Raw genomic sequence first — 20,571 nt, 5'->3', positions numbered from 1 at the left:
ACGCAGCCTATACTGCTCAACACAGAATATTCATTTCGGACAAATAATGGAAACAAAATCACTCCCATTTTAAATAATTTCAATTAACATATTTTAAATTACGCAAGTTACTAATGTATCACTTTTAATGTGTTACGCATTAAGTAAATTAAAACAATTCTTAAATTTATAATATTTTATTTAAAAAATTGCCATAAATTAATTTTTATTTATTTAATGTTGTTTTAATTCCATGAATAAATATGAATTGATAAATTATTTTTATTTACAAAAAAAATTATCATTTAATATCAATAACAATGTGCACACCATGTTTGTAAAAGCAGAAATATTTTCTTAGACTACTACATTTGGAATTTAAACTTAGGGAAACTTGGAAAATTTAGTTTGTCTCCAACCGTCTTTCTTTTTTGCAACCCCCCCCCCCGGGGAAGGGTTTATTCGATTAACAAAACAATAATGAAGATAAACAAATTTGTGAAGGGTCTGATTAAAAGATCAATTATTTTGTGAAGTTGATTTTGTGTTTTTCGGAAAAGATATTTTGTGAAGACCCAAATTTCTTCTAAACTGACCCCTGACCGTTTCAAGTTAAAAAACTTTCTCAGTAAATTTCTCAATCGAAAGTTTTTACGTCCAATTGAATTACTAATAATTTATGGATTTATTCAGACTTGTCAATAGCAGAAAAATAAAATTAGTGAAAAATATTCGCCACAGTTTAAATAAAAAAATATTTATTGAAATGGTGGCTTACCTTTCACCCAAAATGAATTAAATTATTTTTATTATATTAAATATAAAATTATTAAGAAAATTCAGTAAAAATACATTAATGTTAAAACCGAAAGAAAATAGCTAAAAAAAAGTAGTTAATGTAGAAAAGACGTTTAACTAAGTAATTTTTTTTTAAAATAATAATTATCTACTTTTAATCATATCTACAAAAATTATAAGTATTAAATTTTTCATGATTGCATTAGAATATTATTAGGTTTTAGAAATTGTTTTCCGAGTTACACCTAATAACTTGAAATTCAAATTATTTTCTTCATATTAGATTTAAAAAACACATTAATGGGAAAAAAAATCACAAATTTTGACGTGTGTAATGGGATACAATTTCGTGACAGCGATGCATCTGCGCATGAGCCGTCATTACTTCCCGGAAAAGCCCCTCCAACCTGAAGTACCTTTTATTTTTAAGTTAAAATGTTACTAAATCCTAGACTTTAAATCTATCAAAATGTGAAATTAATGTAGTATGAAGCTTTATTAAGACATCTTACATTAGTTACCAAAATTCAGTACCCTATGCATTAAAAATGCACTTTACAACAACCATTTTTTTTTCTTCATAATTACAACTCCAAATATTCCTCAATTTTTTTTAAAAAATTATACGTAATTCTTTAGTATTTTAAAAGCAAATAATATGTTTTGAAGAATTTGAAATTGATAAAAAATAAAATTCAAAATTAAAGTTTCTTACTTTTATTTCTTAAATTACATTTAATATTTTAATAAGATATGAGAAAGTAAAATCTGCATATAAAAGAACACTTGTATGTTATTTGTAATTGTGAATACCAGTCATTCCAGGTGTGATTATCTGGTGTTTTATTAATTTAAATGTTGAAATATGACACTTCAAATTGTTTTTTATACTATTATAAAATCTGCAAAACAACTTGCGTAGAACTTTTGAAAGAGGCAAATACTTGTAACAAAAAAAGTTTAAAGAGGGGGATACCATAAATAAAAAGAGAAATGGTGTTTTGTGCTTATTCATTTAAAGTTTTAGACCATAACAATCACTGATATATCAAAACAGCAATATTAAGTAGATTTAATGCAGATGATTTTCGCACTTTCAGCTGCGCTATTTTTATTTATTTATTTATTTATTTTTTTTGAAATCTTTTCTTTCGTTGTTTTTAACGTTTTGATTAAGTTGTTGTATTTTTTAAGAGGTTTCTAATTGGCTTGTTTTAATCATATTATTTTAGTTACTTTTTTAAGAGTAATTCTAATAGACATTTTCTCTTAATGTTGTTTAATCGCCTCGTTTTCTTGTAAGTGCAATAATATGAAAAGGGGGATATTTTTTTTTAATGAATTTAAGAAATTTTTTTTCCAATTCTTTTTTTTTTTTTTTTTTATTGAACTTCTGTTTTTATATTCTGTTTTTTTATTGTAGCGCAGCGTTTTAACAGCGTTTCTTAGGTTTTAAAATTAATTAATTTTAAAAAATAAACAGCAATTGCAGCTACTAAATTAGCGATACAACATATAAATATTTGGTATTTAGCCTATACTGCTGAACGCAGAATATTAATTTCGGACGAATAAAGGAAGATACGTCTGCCGAAGACAAAATTTAGTTCGTTTACATCTGTCTTCCCCCCCCCCCTTCCTGGGAAGGGTTTATTCGATTAACAAAACAATAATGAAGATAAACAAATTTGAGAAGGGTCCGATTAAAAGATAAATTCTTCTTAACAGACCCCTGATAATTCCTGAGAAATCGAATGTTAAAATATAAAAAGAAATTTACTGTGTAAATCACACCACTACATTTTTTAAATGAAAAAAAATATTATTTAAAAAGAATACATTAAAATTGTTTAAGGAATCTGACAATGTTGTTTATAAATTTTTGACAAATGAAAGAAACTCTTAAGTTTATGTAAATGGAAAATTACTGGACAAAATCTACTGAAAATCGTAGTACGACATTGCAGGATTTTAACAAGTTTAGTGCTAAAAATGGTGTTTTAACAGAAACAAATAATATTTTACAATAAGTAAAATTTACTTAAATAAAGTAATTTATTTTTAAACATAGTCAGGGGTCTGTTTAGAAGAAATTTGGGTCCGGTAACTGACCCTTCACAAAATAATTCATCTCTTAATCGGACCCTTCGCAAATTTGTTTATCTTCATTATTCTTATGTTAATCCAATAACACTTCCCAGGAAGGGGGGGGGGGAGAAAAACAGATATAAACGAACTAAGTTTTGTCTTCAGCAGACGCTTCTTCCTTTATTCGTCCGAAATAAATGTTCTGCTGCAGCAGTTCAGGCTAAATACCAAATATTTGTATGTTGCATCTCTAATTTAGTAGCAATTTACTTTTTAAAATTTAATTTTTTTAAATTATAATTTTTCAGTACTGAGCATAATCTTGTATCTATTAACAATTTAAAAACTCCCTGAAAAAGCTTTTTGCGATAATTGCACAAATTCACAAAAGCAGGACCAGGACCCTGGTTGAAAGAATGTGACTTAACTTTTATTTTATATTCACAAATTGCGAGTCATTTTTTCACAATTTTACAAAAACGGACCTTTAACAAAATGTCAAACTGTGAAACTTGAAAATACTTTAACACAGTGTGTTTTGTTTTTGAGAATAAGTAGTTGTTACCCCCTTGGGACATTTTTAAAATGTTCTTATATATTTTTTTCTTTTTAGTTAGTTAAAATATCAAATTCATTTAAATAAGCAAAATCCTAATTTTGAGTAATAAATATATTCTCTACATTTTTTTTTTTTTTAATTCTAGTTTTTTGAAAACAGTCATGCCAGAGAAGATCCAGCCGAGAAGATCTGCCCGCATAGCAGAGAAGCGTGCTGCTGAAGTGGACCTTGATGTGGTGGCAGCATCAAGGAAACGTAGGCGACCATCACCTACTGAAGTTGTGGCCTCAACATCCACAAAAAGGAAGCGAGGAGCAGATATGATGGAAGCTCCAAAAAAAAAAAAGTATGTAAATCTCTATAATTATACTGCATGGTGCGTAGAGTTTTTGAAAAGTGCTTAAAGGTGCTTATTTTTGATTTTTAAAAGCCCTACAAGGTGCTTTCTTCTTGGGGTGTTTTTTTTTTTTTTTTTTTTTTTTGTAAGTGCTTAATTTTTCCTTTTTGAAAATGAGATTTTTTCCTTTACCGTGTCGATTTTCTCTGCGTTCTATGCAAAAGCATGGTTTTTCAAGGTGCGTAGAGTTTTTGAAAAGTGCTTAAAGATGCTTATTTTTGATTTTTTAAAAGTCCTACAAGGTGCTTTTTTCAGTGGGTGTTTCTAAAAAGTGCTTAATTTTCTTTTTCTCAAAATGAGATTTTTTCCTTTACTGTGTTGATTTTCGCTACGAACTATGCAAAAAGAAATAGTTCACATTGTTCTATTCAACGTTTTCACATTTAATTCAAACTCAATCAATCTACTTCGTATTGTCAGTCCGTAGCGTATGAAAACGCCAATGGTTTTATCTGTTGGCAGTCCGCATGTGCGTCTACTGAGCTGGATTCGGTAAGATTCATGCACTCTCATGTGCAACTCTACTGCATGTTGCAAGATATTCTGAATGTCAGGCTTCATTTTCCACCTTCTGATTTCAAACCGAAAAATCTATTGACAGGGGTCTGTTTAGAAAAAATTTGGGTCCGTTAACAGACCCTTCACAAAATATTTTAACTTAAAAAACGGACCCTTCGCAAAATAATTTTTCTTTTAATCGGACTCTTCACAAATTTGTTTATCTTCATTATTGTTTAGTTAATCGAATAAACCCTTCCCATAGGAGTGGGGGTGAGAAAGAAAGACAGATGTAAACGAACTAAGTTTTGTCTTCAGCAGACGCTTCTTTCTTTATTCGTCCGAAATTAATATATTGTGCAATCAGCAGCATAGGCTAAATACCGAATATTTGTATGTTGCATCTCTAATTTAGTAGCAGCAATTGCTGCTTATTTTTTGAAATTAAAATTTTTTATTATAATTTGACAGTCTTGATCTTGTATCTCTTTACAATTTAAAAAACTCCTTCAAAAGATTTTTTGCAATAACAGGACCCTATTTTCACAAAAGCAGGACCCTGGTTGAAAAAATTTGACTTGACGTTTATTTTACATTCGCAAATTACGAGTAATTTTTTCACAATTTTACAAAAACGGACCTTTCACAAAATGTCTGGACAAACCCCTGATTGATCATTTAATAATGGCTAATACAATCAATAATTCAAGAAAAGAATTCTTTGTCAGGAACTAGTAATAGTTATTTTATCATGTGAAAACTATTTTACATTTTGTTAATGTATATAGTGCTTAAAAATATTTTTGAGTACTTAAAAAGTACTTTAAAGGTGCTTATTTTTTTGTTGAGAGATTTGGTTACGCACCCTGTAATTGGCGATCGAAATGGGCTGCAGGTGGCGTAGAGCAGAACTCTTTTCCTATGGCAACACTTCACATGCTTTCCCCATTAGCGTGTGGAAAGTCATAGAGGAAGGAAGTACGTTAGTTTCTCTCTTGATTTTCATATAGATTAAAATCTTTTAACTTGAAAAACTATATGGAACTGAGAACTACATTAAACATAGTTCTGAAGAAAGGTATCACGGAAATTTTAGAAAATATTTTTATTAAGTCAAAAGGAAAAATATTAAGAAAAGGGAAAATATCGTAGTACATTCCTATATAACTGAAAAGAGGAGGAGAGGGAAGGGAGAAGGGCTAAAGGCATGAAACCGGTCTCTCCCCAGATGGCGTATTCGAGTGTTGCGATCGCGAATACTATTTCAAATGCTTATTAAAGACGGGGTGCGTAGCGTTTTTGAAAAGTGATTAAAGGTGCCTATTTTCGTTTTTTTAAAAGCCTTTAAAGGTGCTTTTTTCATGGGGTGTTTTTAAAAAGTGCTTAATTTCCCCTCTTCCAAAATGGGATTTTTTTCTTTACCCTGTTGATTTTCGCTACGAATAATGCAGAAAGGCACTGTTCACATTGTTCTGTTCAACGCTTTCACAATTAATTCAAAAACTTTCCAACCGTGCCTAATTATGATATTTTTTTAAAGTGCTTAAAAATATTGTTTGAGTGCTTGAAAAGTGCTTATTTTTTGTTGAATAATTTGACAACGCACCCTGAAATAAATAAATGTTTCATATTTAAGTACTTATATTGTTTCAGATGTAACAACGAAGGTGAACGGGATCTCCGCAGGTCAACACGCAAGAGATTCCCGCCACTGGAGCACTGGCGCAATCAGCGGTTGGTTTACACCTACCAAAACGGGTTGGTGACCGACGTGAGGGTGGACGAAGGGAACCAACCCGACACTGTGGATTCCCTCAGAATTCGGAGAGATCAAGATAGATATCTTCGGAGGAAGAGGAATATAAACAGAAGGAAGAAACCAACTGTTGTGGTTGATCCATGCACTGGTGGAGAGGAAGTCGTCCACCTCGGACTTCCATCTGACCCCCCTCAGTGGTCCGTGGTCAAAACTTCAGACGACGAGGAGTTCAAATTCACCACCCATTTGAGCAGCCCGTTGATATCATTTGGGGTACTCAAATTAAAGAAAGGAATGAAAACGGGGGAACAGCAGCCTCCTCCTCAAAACATCAATTTTGTTGTGGCGAAGGGAGACCACATAGAAATGACGGTAAACAGAAGGAAGTTTACTCTTCAGAGACTAGACACCATAGTGGTGCCCGTTGGCAATTGTTACAGTATTTTCAACAAAGGCAAAACGGAGGCCGTTCTGAATTACACCACCTTCTCGGCTCCTCTCTTTGATCATCAGTACCTAGCACCCCACACTCACGATTAAAACTTTTGACGTCATGTAATGCCAGGATGTCATCATTTATTGAGGGCAAATATTCAATCAAATATGATTTCTCTTTCAACAAATCACCCAAACATCAATCCGGAAAGAATATTCAGTGACTTTGATAACTTTTCCGTGCATTTTTTAATGAATAGTGACTTTAAATTTTTTTGGATAATTTTAAGCATTTTATATGCTTCTTTTCAAGTCTCATTACAATACTTTACTTTATTTATTATGTTATATCAGAATATGTTTGAGCCTTGAGCCAAGGTTTGGTGGCCAAGGTTTGAGCTAAGGGTTTCTCAAGCTATGGGAGTGCTGAAAAGAGATTATGCTGCTGATTTAAGCTCCTCTAAACTGAGCAAAGTGACTCAACTCACTGGGTTCTCTGATCCACTTTATGCTGAAGGATATGTTCATGTAAACCAATATGATATTGTTCTGGATGTGTTGATTGTCAACCAAACTTCTGATACTCTTCAAAACTGTACTCTAGAACTAGCTACATTAGGTAATTGCATTTTATTGTTTAGTTTTCCAATTTCAGTTTTCTTTTTGTTATTGTCTTTCTTGTACGTATAAATAAGTAAGTGTGTATTTTTATCTATATTACAATATTTTTATATTACTGTAGTAAGATAGTCCAATTATTACTGTGACTCAACTTTTTGAATGAGGTCCTGAAACTTCTATTTATAATTTCATGCTAATGACAATCTCTTAATTTTCACTCATTTAAACTTGATTTTTTTTCTTCTTTCTTGAAAAGGATGCTAAACTGTACAGTATTACTATTATTCTCATATTATGCGGTTCTGACGTTTTTTTCTTTTAATTTCATGTAAAATACTTTAAATTACTTAATTTTTTACTAATTTTAACTTTTTTTTCTAAAAAAAAGAAAAAAGGACTCAATCTTTTATAGCTCAAAAAAGGGGGATAACAATTTCTTGCTTCTCTGCAATGAATGCACAATAGACTTTGATCAGAACCAGTTCAGGGAAAGAAGGAATAGTTAATGATTTCTTATATGTTTGAAGACTGATTGTTTTTTTATTTGTATTGATTTGAATTTGTAAATGAATGGATTCAATGTAAGTGTGTTTATTCAAAGATATCTCATTCTTTTCACTCAATGATACCAGATCAAGGTGATGATAAGATTTATGTTTATAATTTTCTGTTAGAATTTTCAAAAAAAAAAGTATTTATTAGTGAGTGTTAAAGATGTTTAAGGGACCCCATGTTTAACTTAGGAGACAAAATTAATCTTATTTTTGATGTGGAAAAAAATCCAACAATGAAAAGAAATAAAATAAAATAGGCTAATGAAATAACGAGAATCATTATAAAAATATTTAAAAATTAAACAAATTAAATTCATTATCAATAATATTTTTTTCATCTACTTAAAAAAAAGAACTTTTTTTGTTTTATTTTGATTTTTTAAACATTTCAGAAATCTGTTTACCATATTGTCTAAGTAGGAATTTGATTTTAAATATAAGTATGCTGTTTATTATTGTGATTTCATGCCATAAGGTTTGTAATAGTGTTTTGTGATAAAAAGATGTGATTAAAATATTTAAATCTAGTTAAATATGGAAAATTTGCTCTTTTTTTTATAGTAGTCCTGTAAAATTTAAATATTTTACTTCTTTCAATCATAATATTAAGATTATTTAAGTGTTAGTAAAATATAGCTGAACAAGTTAACATTTATATTATCGATTTATACATCTGCAACAAATTTATTAAAAATGTTCGTAAACAATATTAGAAGAAGTAACATTTTCTTTTTTTGTAGAAGTTCTTAATTGCCAGAATCTCATTTTAAGGAATTTGTGTCGTTAAAGACTTGAATTAAAATGTTATTCACTTCAAATGTATTTTACTTAAGTTGTAGCTTTAAAATGGGAGGGTTTATTTAAAAAATATATATATCTTTTTTGAAAATACTACATTTGATGATTTTATTTTATTGCAGGAGAACTTGTTGAAAAGCCATCACCAGTAATTCTTGCTCCTCATGATTTCTGTAACATCAAAGCAAGTGTTAAAGTTGCATCAACTGAAAATGGCATCATTTTTGGTAACATTGGTAAGTCATTTTTAACTATTCATATACTAATTTAACTAATTTGACTATTGAATTATTTAATGTAAAATAATTAATTTATATTTTATATTATTTATTATTTATATTTTAACTATTAAGAAAGTGTCAACCATTTGGTTGTCAATATTATTTAATTTTTTTAAGAACAAGTTAGATATTAGTTTTAATGTGTTTGGTACTATATAATACCTAATAAATGTTTTTTTTAATGATTTATTTATGCCAAAAAATGTTTCTTTTTGATTCATTATATTAAAAATATTCGTAGAATTACTTATAAATTTTTTGAGACCCTCAAATTTGTCATGACTTATATTCGTTTTTCTATTATTACCCTTTTCTTAAGTCATAATCTTATGCTGTTAAAATCCAAATTTTCTCATGATTAACTTTAATAATGTGCCTTAAATTTTACTATAATTATAAAATATTGCTTTAATGTTATTTCTTTTTTTTAAAGAAAAAGCATGATATTATATGATAATGATTTATACTCATAAATTAAATTAAATGTTGCGAAATTTATGCAAGGTCTGATTTGACCAAAATTTAATTCTAATTTTTTTATTCTAGTTTATTACCAGATCAATATATGATCTCTTTAACTCGCTAGCTGTTTTGACATTTTTATTATTACTCCTTTCAAATGTTTACTCTTTTTATTTTTATACAATTATTGTTCAGACCTTTCCCTCTTCACACCAAAAAACCGTGCCATAAAGAGTAATTTTTCTTCTATATAATTCAAAATAAGTAGCTGTTTTTGCTCATTAAAATAAGTTTTTGTTCTAAATGAAAAATTGATGAAGGTTTTCCACATGCTTGACCATTTGGTGGGATCAAAAAAATTAAGTTCTACTTGCAGAACTGCCAGTGTTTTAGACAGTATTAATTGATCAGATAAAAAAAAAGTTCCTTTTTTTCTTAAAGAATGTCGTTAATACTTAAAGATCTGGTTAATAAAAAGCAATAAGCCACTTCTTTTTCAGCACGACAGCCCCTTGCAGGTTTAATAAGACACAACTTATAAAAATTTTAGAAATAATTATGTTCATCAAGATCTTGTGTTCATTGTCCACAAGCAGTAAAAGATTTTTCAAATTTTAAGCAAGTCAATGCAAACTCACTTTTTTTTATAAGCCACAAATATCTGTAGTATCTGTGCAGTTAAATCTATTGATCTTTTAATTACAAAATAAGTGGGTTATCACTTTTTACCCTCCACGTCTTTTTTATTTTAAGTCATTTATTTTTCAGTATATGATATCAGCGGATCAGCCAGTGACAGAAGTGTTGTTGTTCTGAATGATATTCACATTGATATTATGGATTACATTATTCCTGCTACATGCACCGATCAAGAGTTCAGGCAAATGTGGGCAGCGTTTGAATGGGAAAACAAAGTAAGAACTTAGCTTTATTTATTTTGAACTAACATCTGAATGTTGCATTCGCTCTTTGGCTGCACAAATATTAATATGTTAATTATTTCCTAGGTGTCTGTCAATACTACATTGAATAATCTAAAATGCTATCTCATGCATTTGATTGGATTTACAAATATGAGGTGTCTAACACCAGAAAAGGTAAAGCTCATTGATGTTTTCCAATAGCTGTACTACATAAGCAGTATAAACTAAACTTTAACTTAAGAGTTTAATTTGTTCAGCTAAAATGCAGACTTATTGAAATTCTAAAGCTACATCAGATTTAAACTGCCTGGCTTAACTTAAGAATTCAATTTGTTCTGCTTAAATACAGACTTAATAGCTTAAGCAGTATCAGGTTTAAGGTGTCTGGCTTAACTTAATTCAATTTGTTAAGATTAAATGCAGCCTTAATGAATCTCTAAAGTTACATCAGGTTTAAAAAGTTTGGTTTTAACTTTAGAATTAAATTTGTTCAGCTTGAATACAGACTTAATAGCTGAAGCAGTATCAGGTTTAAGCTGTCTGGTTTAACTTAAGAATTTAATTTGCTCAGCTTATATACAGACTTAATGAATAGTTGAAACAGCTTTGAATTAAAGCCGTCTGGTTCAAACCAGGTTTATATTGCTTTTGTAGCTGCAGTCAATGTTCATTTTTTTTCTTGTTTATTCAAAATACTGTTAAGTTGGGACTAAATTTTTAAGCTAAGGTTGCCCAACCAAAATTGCCAGTATGCATCTAAACATGCAATTAACAGATTTAATTTCCACTTATCAAAAATTTTTCCAGGATTGAAAATAATCCTTGTAAATTTTATTTTGTTAAAACTACTAGATTTTTTTTTCTGCCATTGAAAATAGAGAATCTTTTAAAAAATCACTAGATTCATCTTAAGTGCAGGAAAATAATAGTATATTTTATTGGTATATTTTTAGCATAAAATTGCAGTATTATAATAGAGATAAATGCTAAGAGCATGCCATGATTATTCTTTTAAGTATCCTAAATTCAGGAAAGTGATTGCTATTGCTTAACACTGCTAATAGCTGAAATTGCTTGAAAAAGAAGTTTCTTACACCCCAAAATAAAATTTAAAATAAATAAGTAAAATAAGTTTTGCTTGGATCATTTGCGTGACCTTTCAAAATTGTCTTGGGAAAGATCTGCTTTTCATACCAATATATAAGAGTGTTAATTTTGACTTGAAAGTTTAGACATGCTGTAAAATTGTAGAAACAAAAAAAGTGTGTTAAAAAATTAAATCAGATGTTCTTTGTTCATAAGTTTTTTCTTTTAATGTAAATCTTAATCTTATTAACCAGTAATAAAAATTAAGAACCATTTTGGTTAATATTTTAGGTTAAATATTCCATCAACAATTTAAAGCTTGCTACTTTACATAAGTAATATGTCAATTACAAATTAATCTGTGTTGTAAAATGGTGGTAATTTATAAATTTAATCTCTGTCTTGAAATTCTCTGTTTGGTTTTGAATTTCACTCCTTAAAAACTAGTAAAAAAAATTAAATGAGTCTCTGAAAATGTTATTTTTTATAACATTGTGCACAACTTACAACTAAATGTGCTAAAAGTAACCCATGAAGCATTTTTAATTGGCACCCGAATTGTCTTAAATATTAAGAAAAACATTATAGGGAAAAATGTATTAGAAAAAATAGCTTCATCATGGTTTCGGATAGTAACTATTTTAGTTTGCAATATTTGTTTATGACAATGGGTTCTATGTTTACAGTGAAATTTAATTCAGCACGATTTTGTATAGATTGAGCATCAGTCAGAAAGCAAAGCAGTAGCAATATACATCATAGTTAAAGAATTAACGTATATTTTTCTGTAATGGTAGATAATTAGCTTTCTAAGTAATTATTTTTATTAAATATTGAGCCGTTGCATCAATAATTATGTAATAAGATTGAAAGATAAATATGGCTTGGTTTCCATCTGTCTCCCTTTTCTATTCTTACCTATTGATGGGTTTCAGTTACTGGCAGTTGTTACTAGATGAATTACTGAAAAATGAACCTTACTCTGTACAGCCAGTACGCCTTACTGTATTGGTTTTCCTGGTATGTGCTGTATTTGATGTGGATTTGAGGCAATTAGTTTTTGTGAGATCTGGCTGGCAGCTGCTGACATGCTCTAATAAAGCTGTGGGTTACCAGTTAGTGTTGATAGTGACAACGAATCATTTCTGATTCTGTTTTGATTGTTGTTGATCCATGACACTGTACTATGAGCTCTTACTTATGCTGCTGCTAATGGCTAGTGCTCATCTGCGTCTGTGTCAAAAAATATTCTATTTACTATCTGTGAATTCTTGAAATCTAGTAACCTCTTAACAGTGACATAAATTTCAGAAAAATGGACCAAAAATGGAAATTTTTTTTCACTGTTTAGTTTTGTTCTTTCTTTAATACAAAAGTTAGAAAATGGTTTTTTATTGCAAAAGTAAAATTTTAAATGCAATAACTACTGTATTTACTGTACATATTTGTACTACTGTATACTGTACTGTACATACATATAAAAAAGTAATGGATTACACACACATCTTATTCAATTAGAACAAATTGAACTAAATTTTGAAGCAAAATTTAATATTATTAGTATAATATAATATAAATACACAACAATATGATCTTCAATACGTAAATTTTAAAAATTTTTTACAGTATGGTATATCCCAAAACTCCACCCAAATTTCTCTCCCTCGACTTAAGTCGTAATCCCTGAAAAATTAGGACCACTAGTAGAAACAATAATTTTTTCCTACCCGAAGTCAGTTCGGACATCACAAATACTGCACATAGTAGTTACCCGAGCTGGATTCAGCCGATGCTAGCATGGGGTTAATAAAGTCTTATGCTTATATATCTCCTGCCTTATTTGTATTATACATTACATATTTTAATGATATAAAATTTAGTGGTTTTGCAAATTTATAAATAAGATGTGAATATGCAATTGTAAAATTGTTAATACTTAAAAAAAAATTGTATTGACATATTTATTGTCATTTTATTTATTTTCATGTAGGCCCTGTCTGGTGAATGTGGTTTCATGGCTGCTAATTTATATGCCCGTTCTATTTTTGGTGAATATGCCCTAGCTAATGTAAGCATTGAGAAAAATCCTGTTCATCCTGAGGCTCCAGTGACTGGTCACATTAGAATTCGAGCTAAAAGTCAGGTATGAAACAAATATCATGACTATTTTCATTGAACAATGATGTAAAATATTCAAATTATACTGAGTGACAAAAAATAACGCATATTCGCTTTAATATGTCTGAACTCATGAAAACATTATCACCTGTAAATAGTTGCTAAATATGACAGAGTGACTATCTTTAGCCTTAATTCGGAGCTGTCACCATGTCCTAAACTTTTCTGCTACCTGCTGTGACTCACCTGTTAATATTCTGTCCAATTCTTTACACGAGGATTTTTTATGGGTGCCATATTCTTATGAAGTTTTACCCAAGATGGACTATACTGAATTTTCAATGGATTCAAGTCTGTTGAATAAGATGGTCATTTATGAGTAGTTAAAAATGTATCTTGTACCATGGTTCTATTTTATTTGCAATTTAAGTAACCTAATTTTTTTTTAAATTATTAATTTATACCTAGATTTTTTTTCTTTTAAGAAATCATAAATTTAACTTGGAAAATATTTTTTATAATAATTTTTAAATATACTTTATTAAATAAATATAATTTTTATTTTAAATTATAATTTCAATAATATTAAAGGTTTTGTCCCGAGATTGAAATGAATGTAAATAATTCATTGATGTTCAAAATAGACTAATAAATAAAAAATAAATGTGGATGAAAATCGCATGAAACTTTTAAATTTAAATTTTCCATTAGCTGTATATAAAGTAATTTACTGTTTATTTAAATGCAAGTACTTGTAAAACTTTTTAAATTTGGATTATATAATAATACAGAAAGAATTGTTCTACTAAAAGTAACCATTAGTTTTTATTATGTTTCGTTAAATTAATTTACTCCTCATTTGATATCTCATTAAAATTCGCCATTATCTATAGAAATTTATTAAAATATTAAACAGCTAGAAATATTGATCATTATTAATACTGATTTTTTATCAGAAATTTAATTGATAAAGGAAAGTTTTTTTTTAAAAAAACCGGATAATCTTATATATAATTTTCTCTCATGTTTCATATATATATATTAAAAAGCTATGATCTTTTGCTAACTCTAAATTTTACAGGTCTTGAATATTTTCAACAGTTTGTACTATTGGTATATAATTGATAATGCAACCAATTTTCTTACATATATTTCGACACAAAATCAGATTAACTTTAAAAAAAATTTTTAGTTTTTGACCAAAATATATGATTTTAAACTTTATCAGAGTTATTCCTTATCACAAGCTCTTCCAAAGCTATTTCTACAAAATTGTATAGTTATCCGCTAAAACATTGTTCTTTAGTTGATAAACTATGATCTGGTTTAGTATATTAAAATCTCCATAGATTTGAATATATAAATTATTTATTCAAATCTATAAAGCAAATAAATTATTTTCATATGTAATTTGAAAATTTTCTTAAGAAATATTTTAGACACTTGTGGAATCAATATTTATTTAATTTAAAGTATTTCTTCTGTTTGTTATTTTTCCATTTCAAAACACTTTCTGACTTGTATTTTATTTTATTTTTGTAGTGTTTTTTATTTTATTTTTACACCGTTGATTATATTTTTACACTGTTGTTATATTTTTACACTGCTTCTGAAGATAATCACCCCATTCCAATACATTGTGATAAATTTTATGATGATAACCATAGCTGTTTAAAGCAGTGCTTTTAAAGCTGAAGCTTAATACTCTTTTTTACAGTTGAATATAATATTAACCAAATTCACTAATCATTCTTTTGAAAGTTTTTAGTGGTAAAAAAACTAAGTAAAAATCATTTCAATATTCGTATGTTAAAACGTCTCCTTTAAAAGTTCTCCCGATTATCCAATGATTTCGGTTTTCTAATATATCAACGTTTCCGTGATTATGCTTGGTTCTACTGTAGCCATCGATGATAGCTAAAAAGCTCAAATGCTGCATTCATTACTAAAATGACTGAGAAACTTATTAAATTTTAAAATAATGAAAAAATCATGTTTGGGTTTGGTTTGTTTAAATTTTATTGGGATGTTACATGACTTGGCAGTAACTTATAACTTCAAACATTGTAAATGTTAGGGTTCGTACAGACTCCTTATACTCCTTAGAAATAAAAAAAAGTCTCCAAGGAGTACTTGGAACTACTTAGATTTCCAAATTAGTCCTTACAAACTCCTTAGATACTCCTTGTTGCATAGATGAATTTACTAAATCCACTGATGAATTTGCTGTCCAAGCAGGGAAGCGAAATGATATGCAAACTGTCAAAATCTAAGAGTTTAAGAAAAACTTTAAAAGAAAAAAAAAATTGAATTGCAAGGGTTAGAAGAAAATTAACAGCTAATAATTTTAATTTTACATGTTACAAGCAAACTTAATTAATGATTTACTGTGATTATTTTTTGTATAAAATGACTATATATTCAAATTTGCTTTATGTATTCAAATTTATAAATATAAGATTAGTAGGTTTTTATGTTAATCTTTAACCCTGTGGCAGAATCGTGGCGATATTGTCGCAGAATATTACCAAGTTCTTGCAGAAGGATTTTTTTTTTCGGAAGTTAAAAGCTTTTTTTTTCAGCAGAAAGTTTCAAAATAAACTTCAGATTTATATTCAAAAGATGCCCTTCTCGTGTATCTGAGTAGAAAAAAAATGCTTTTTCTATTCTCATTTGAGAACATTGAAAAATAAAGATAAATGAAAAAAATTTTGGTTTTCTTTTCGGCAGAAAATTTCATTCTAATTTTTTTAATGCAGCTATTACTATTTCCACATAGTTTTAAAATCCGATATTTTTAATACATTATTTATTAAAACAACTGAATCTCGAAATGAAAACGTGCATTTAGTAACCCTTTTTTGAAGAGTCCGATTTACTGCTACAGATTTCACGATTTTTTAATGCGAAAAAGGAAATAATTTGTTTTCCCACTATGAAATGCAAGAATATAGCCCATAATATTAGGATAAAAAATTTTTATATATATTTATTTAAAAAATTCTTTATTTGATACAAAAGATTTCTTTCTTTCTTTTTTTTTTTTTTTTTTTTTTGAAGTTGATGCTTTTGTTACTTTAATTTAGTGACATGTATATTTGTTATTTTTAAAAGTATCTTGCAGAAAGATATTAGTAACAGAGAGGTAAGTTGCAGAAAGTCCAAAAAAATTCTGCCACAGGGATCTTAAACATCTGTATTATGTACTTAAAAAAGATTTATTAAAATATTTGAAACTGGAAAATGTATTTATGTGTGAAAGTGATAACTTTAATTTATTTTTCTTGATGAAGTTTGACAAAGTCAAAATTTACTTTCAAACGGCTAGAAGAAAAAATCTTATGCAAAATATATATTTTTGCAAGTTCTTTATAATAACTGCTTTTTAATTAAAAAATAAAAAAAACCATCTAGTTATCTTTTATTTAAATATTTGATAAGTCCTTATAATTTTGGCCTCCTTGGATACTCCTTGGATTTCTTCTTCTGATCTCTGTTATGAACCCTGAATTGATTAGTGTCAACAAGAACTAAAAGCTTATTCTTAACAAATGTGTAAAGCTGTAGATGGAAGGCTACAATCTTTAAAATAATTCAACTAATCAGTGACTTATAGCAAAAATCACTGATTTCACTTGTTTTTGGTCACCAAGCTGTTTTTATTTTTATACAACATTGTTTTGTTGTTTTATATTTAGCTTTACTATTTAGATACGCGGAAACTTTATCTTAGAAAAATAATCTTCAATTGTCTGCTTTCAAAATTTTTTAGAATTTATTGTCTTGAATCATGCAGTTCAATAGATTCTTTTTATCGTTAGGACTAATCTTCAGAAATTTCATTTCAAAATATTTTGTTAGGGGTCCGGAAAATTTGTGGGCCTGAATTTGTTTTGATCAGTCCCTGGTAATCCCTTTTTAGTAGTAATATTTGATTGTAGCATTTCAACCCATTAAGGTTTTAGCTGAATCTCAGTTTTATTTTTTTTCCATTTTCCTGGCTTGGTCCATTATACTTTTTATTCATCAATGCCTATTTTTTTAATACCCATCAGAATTTTTTATTCTATTTCTTTTAAAGTAATGCCATGCGTAGCAGCAAACTTATTTGAAAACATTCTCAACTATCAATGAAATTTGCAAAATTCGCCAGCAGTAAAATGCATCAAAATTTTTTTTAATTACATTCAAAAATATAACCTTATCCTCATGATTTATTGCTTAAACCAATTTGGGAATTCAGTCAATTTGTTGTAAAAAAGAAACTAAATTAACGATTTTAAATCATCAAATTTTTATGCATAATTATTATTTTACGCTAATACAGTAACAGATCCTTAGGGTGAACTTATAATTTCACAATTGATTAGTCTCTATCATGTGATTTTACAGATTTCAATCATGAATACAGTGGTCATATTACAGAATTTTAAATAATCATTTGAGGGATCATCCACTAAAATCACTTGTGTACAATATTGAAAATGGCATATTCTCCGTCTTTTCAATTCGAGATTGTTGACACCTTAGAGTTATTTGATTAAGGAATTCTTGTTCTTAATTGAATTCCCAGATAAATAAAATGGAGGTAAAAAATTTGCCTCCCTACCACCGATTATTTTGTATCTTGTGTTTTAAAAATCTATAATATTTTCTCCCTTTTTCTTTATGTTTAAATTTTTAAAACATCATTCGCGCTATAAAAGCATTTTAAAAAATTCCCCTTCTCATAAAATATTTAGTCTAATTTGAAGTAAAATTTTTGTTTCTGTATTTATTTTGTTTACTTTTTTTTCCAGGAAAAAGAAAAATCTTCTGGTCAGAAAATTGAAATTGAAATAGAATTAACTATCCATAGAAGCATTGATTAATTTCAGTAAGTAAGATATTTATACATATTTTGTGAAACATTTCTCTTGTTACATGATTAATTACAAGTATCTTTTAAAAAAACAAACCTATTTCTCGTGTCAAAATAACTGCATTAATATTTCGAGGAAAGAAAAATATTATTTGAATAAACAGAGTATTTATTACGCTTTAACATCTATTAATACAGGTCTTTTTTAGAATTTCTTTTACTGACCAGAGTAGAGTTAGAAAAATCTTTAAACCAGTGCTATTAAAAAATTTAAAAAAATATATTCTTCTGAATAATTAAAGTATTGTTATTAAAGATGCGAATTATATTTTAAAAATTACTTATGGTTATTTTTGAAATTAAGCTTTAAAGAGAATAGGAAATATATTCAAATTTTCCAATGGAAATAGGTATAAAACTTACTTATACGCAGTATAAATTAACATATAAAAAATGTTTTGCAAGGTGATGACATGTAAAAAGGATTTTTCTTTCTATTATTGTAAATTTATTTGTTACAAAACAATTTGTAAGTTTAAATAGCTAAGCAAGTACAAAACCTAAATTAGATTTTTTTTTTTAAAAACTATTCAATTATAGGTTTTTTTAAATGTTCTAAAAAGTTTGTCAAGGATTATGAGTGAGAAAAAAGCATGTCTTTCTCACAACCACACTTTATTGGATGACTGCTAATTTTGCTAGAGTTTATGTTATAGCTAAATTATTTCACTTCATGAAAAGAATCTGAATTCCTGATAATAATTCTAGACAGTAAAGTTAATTATGCTCTAAAAATACATAAGCAAACAAGTAAAAAAAGTTTTTTTTCTTCTTTTTTTTTTTCAAATTGACCGAAAAAAACTTTAGTTTTCGTAAATTTTTTGGCGTCTATTTACTGTTTATATCTTTACTTATAAGCTTTTTTCTTATTCAACTCTTCTTAAACTTTTTTTGTTGCTGAAAATTTTACCACTTTCAGCAATTTTTTTACAGATTTTCTTTTTTGCGAATGTATAAAATATAGTTTACTTAATTTAATTCTGAATCTTATGTAAATGGAAAGTGGATTAAACATTCCTGTTTTGGGAGAACAGTTTCTCTTAAAAGTAACAGTGCTGAATTCTGATGTAAATCGGTTTGGTTTGGTTAAAATCCAAAATAATAATGAATAAATAAAATCACATACTAGGTTTTAAATTTAATCATTCAAGGCGACATCAATAAATTAGTGCAAAACATATTTTAAGTTACAAAATAAGACACAAAAAATTACTCTTTCTAAATAAGATCAGATATTGAAGTTTTATTAAAATGTATCAATTGCACTATTTTAATAATTTTTTAAGATGCAATTATTATTTCAATGAGGATTTTGTGGACGAAAGCTTTTAAAAGTAATTATTTCAAGGTATGTGGTTGATTTGCAATAAACAGTCTTTTGTTAATCTGATCAAAAGTTGTTCAGTGTGTTCACATTATCTTTTTGTGCTGCTGGTGGTTACTTCAAAACATGAAAAGGAATAATATTTTCAGAATTTTTTTGAATCTAACATCAAGTCCACATCATAGTCAGATATTTAAACTTTTCATGTTCATAAATTTAATTTATGTTTTCTTAATATTGGTGATACTAATTTAAGCACTTATTTTCATTTGCAGCAACCAATGGATTTATCAACTCGAAAGCTGTTGAATCATTGCTCTGTCCGTGATTTATATACAGACTTTAGTGTCTTGAAGTTGGTGTCTATTTCTCGTCTGTATAATGGTGAACGTGGTGGTAAGCTTTTTTTTATAATGATTTATATTTTTAAGCTTTTTTATTTTCATCTTATAAATCGAATTATTATCTTATAGGTCGAAATAAGCAACTAAAAATAATTGAATTTTCATTTTTTTAAAATTAAGTGTGTTCTTGAAGAAGTTTAATTTCAAATGTATATTAATGTAAAATTTAATACATTAATGTATAATCTTAATATTTAAAAAAATTAATCCAACATCTTAAAATGTATGTAAGGAATCTCTATACCTAGTGATAATTAATATATAATTCTATTTCTCAATTAATTACTTCTTTAGGGCTTTGACATAGGTGAGTTTTCTCACTTAACTCTCTAAAGGCTAATCTTTTGTAGTAAACATTACTGCAAATATTTTTATAAATGCTAATATTTTTCATTATTTATTTAATATGTTGTAAGTAGAAATAAATATTCTCGTGAATGCATTTCCTTTTCACTGACATTTTATTTATACAATTTAGTAAGAATAATCTAAATATTAAATAGATAATGGATTATTTATTGGATTTAAATATATATTCACAAATTTCAAAAACCTTAAATGGTTTT

General features: G+C 27.8%; 2 protein-coding genes across 2 annotated transcripts in view; one reads left to right on the top strand and one right to left on the bottom strand.

Moving 5' to 3' along the window:
• The window catches only part of LOC147810049 (pre-mRNA 3' end processing protein WDR33-like), a 162,886-nt gene that overhangs the window by 46,329 nt on the left and 95,986 nt on the right, over nucleotides 1–20,571 (bottom strand). The gene's annotated exons all lie outside the window — the stretch shown is intronic.
• Nucleotides 6,911–19,949, top strand: LOC107444098 (coatomer subunit beta-like). The gene is made up of 7 exons (XM_087164897.1): nucleotides 6,911–7,132; nucleotides 8,609–8,722; nucleotides 9,998–10,143; nucleotides 10,237–10,326; nucleotides 13,229–13,381; nucleotides 18,156–18,232; nucleotides 19,877–19,949. Exons 1-6 carry the CDS (start codon nucleotides 6,931–6,933, stop codon nucleotides 18,225–18,227), a joined length of 777 nt encoding a protein of 258 aa, XP_087021023.1. The 5' UTR covers nucleotides 6,911–6,930; the 3' UTR covers nucleotides 18,228–18,232; nucleotides 19,877–19,949.

The sequence above is a fragment of the Parasteatoda tepidariorum genome, chromosome 5, assembly GCF_982258835.1.
Source record: "Parasteatoda tepidariorum strain Cologne lab strain chromosome 5, Ptep-v5.0, whole genome shotgun sequence".
Classification (NCBI taxonomy): domain Eukaryota; kingdom Metazoa; phylum Arthropoda; class Arachnida; order Araneae; family Theridiidae; genus Parasteatoda; species Parasteatoda tepidariorum.
The sequence above is the reverse complement of the archived record's forward strand: the minus strand, read 5'-3'. Positions and strand labels throughout refer to the sequence as shown.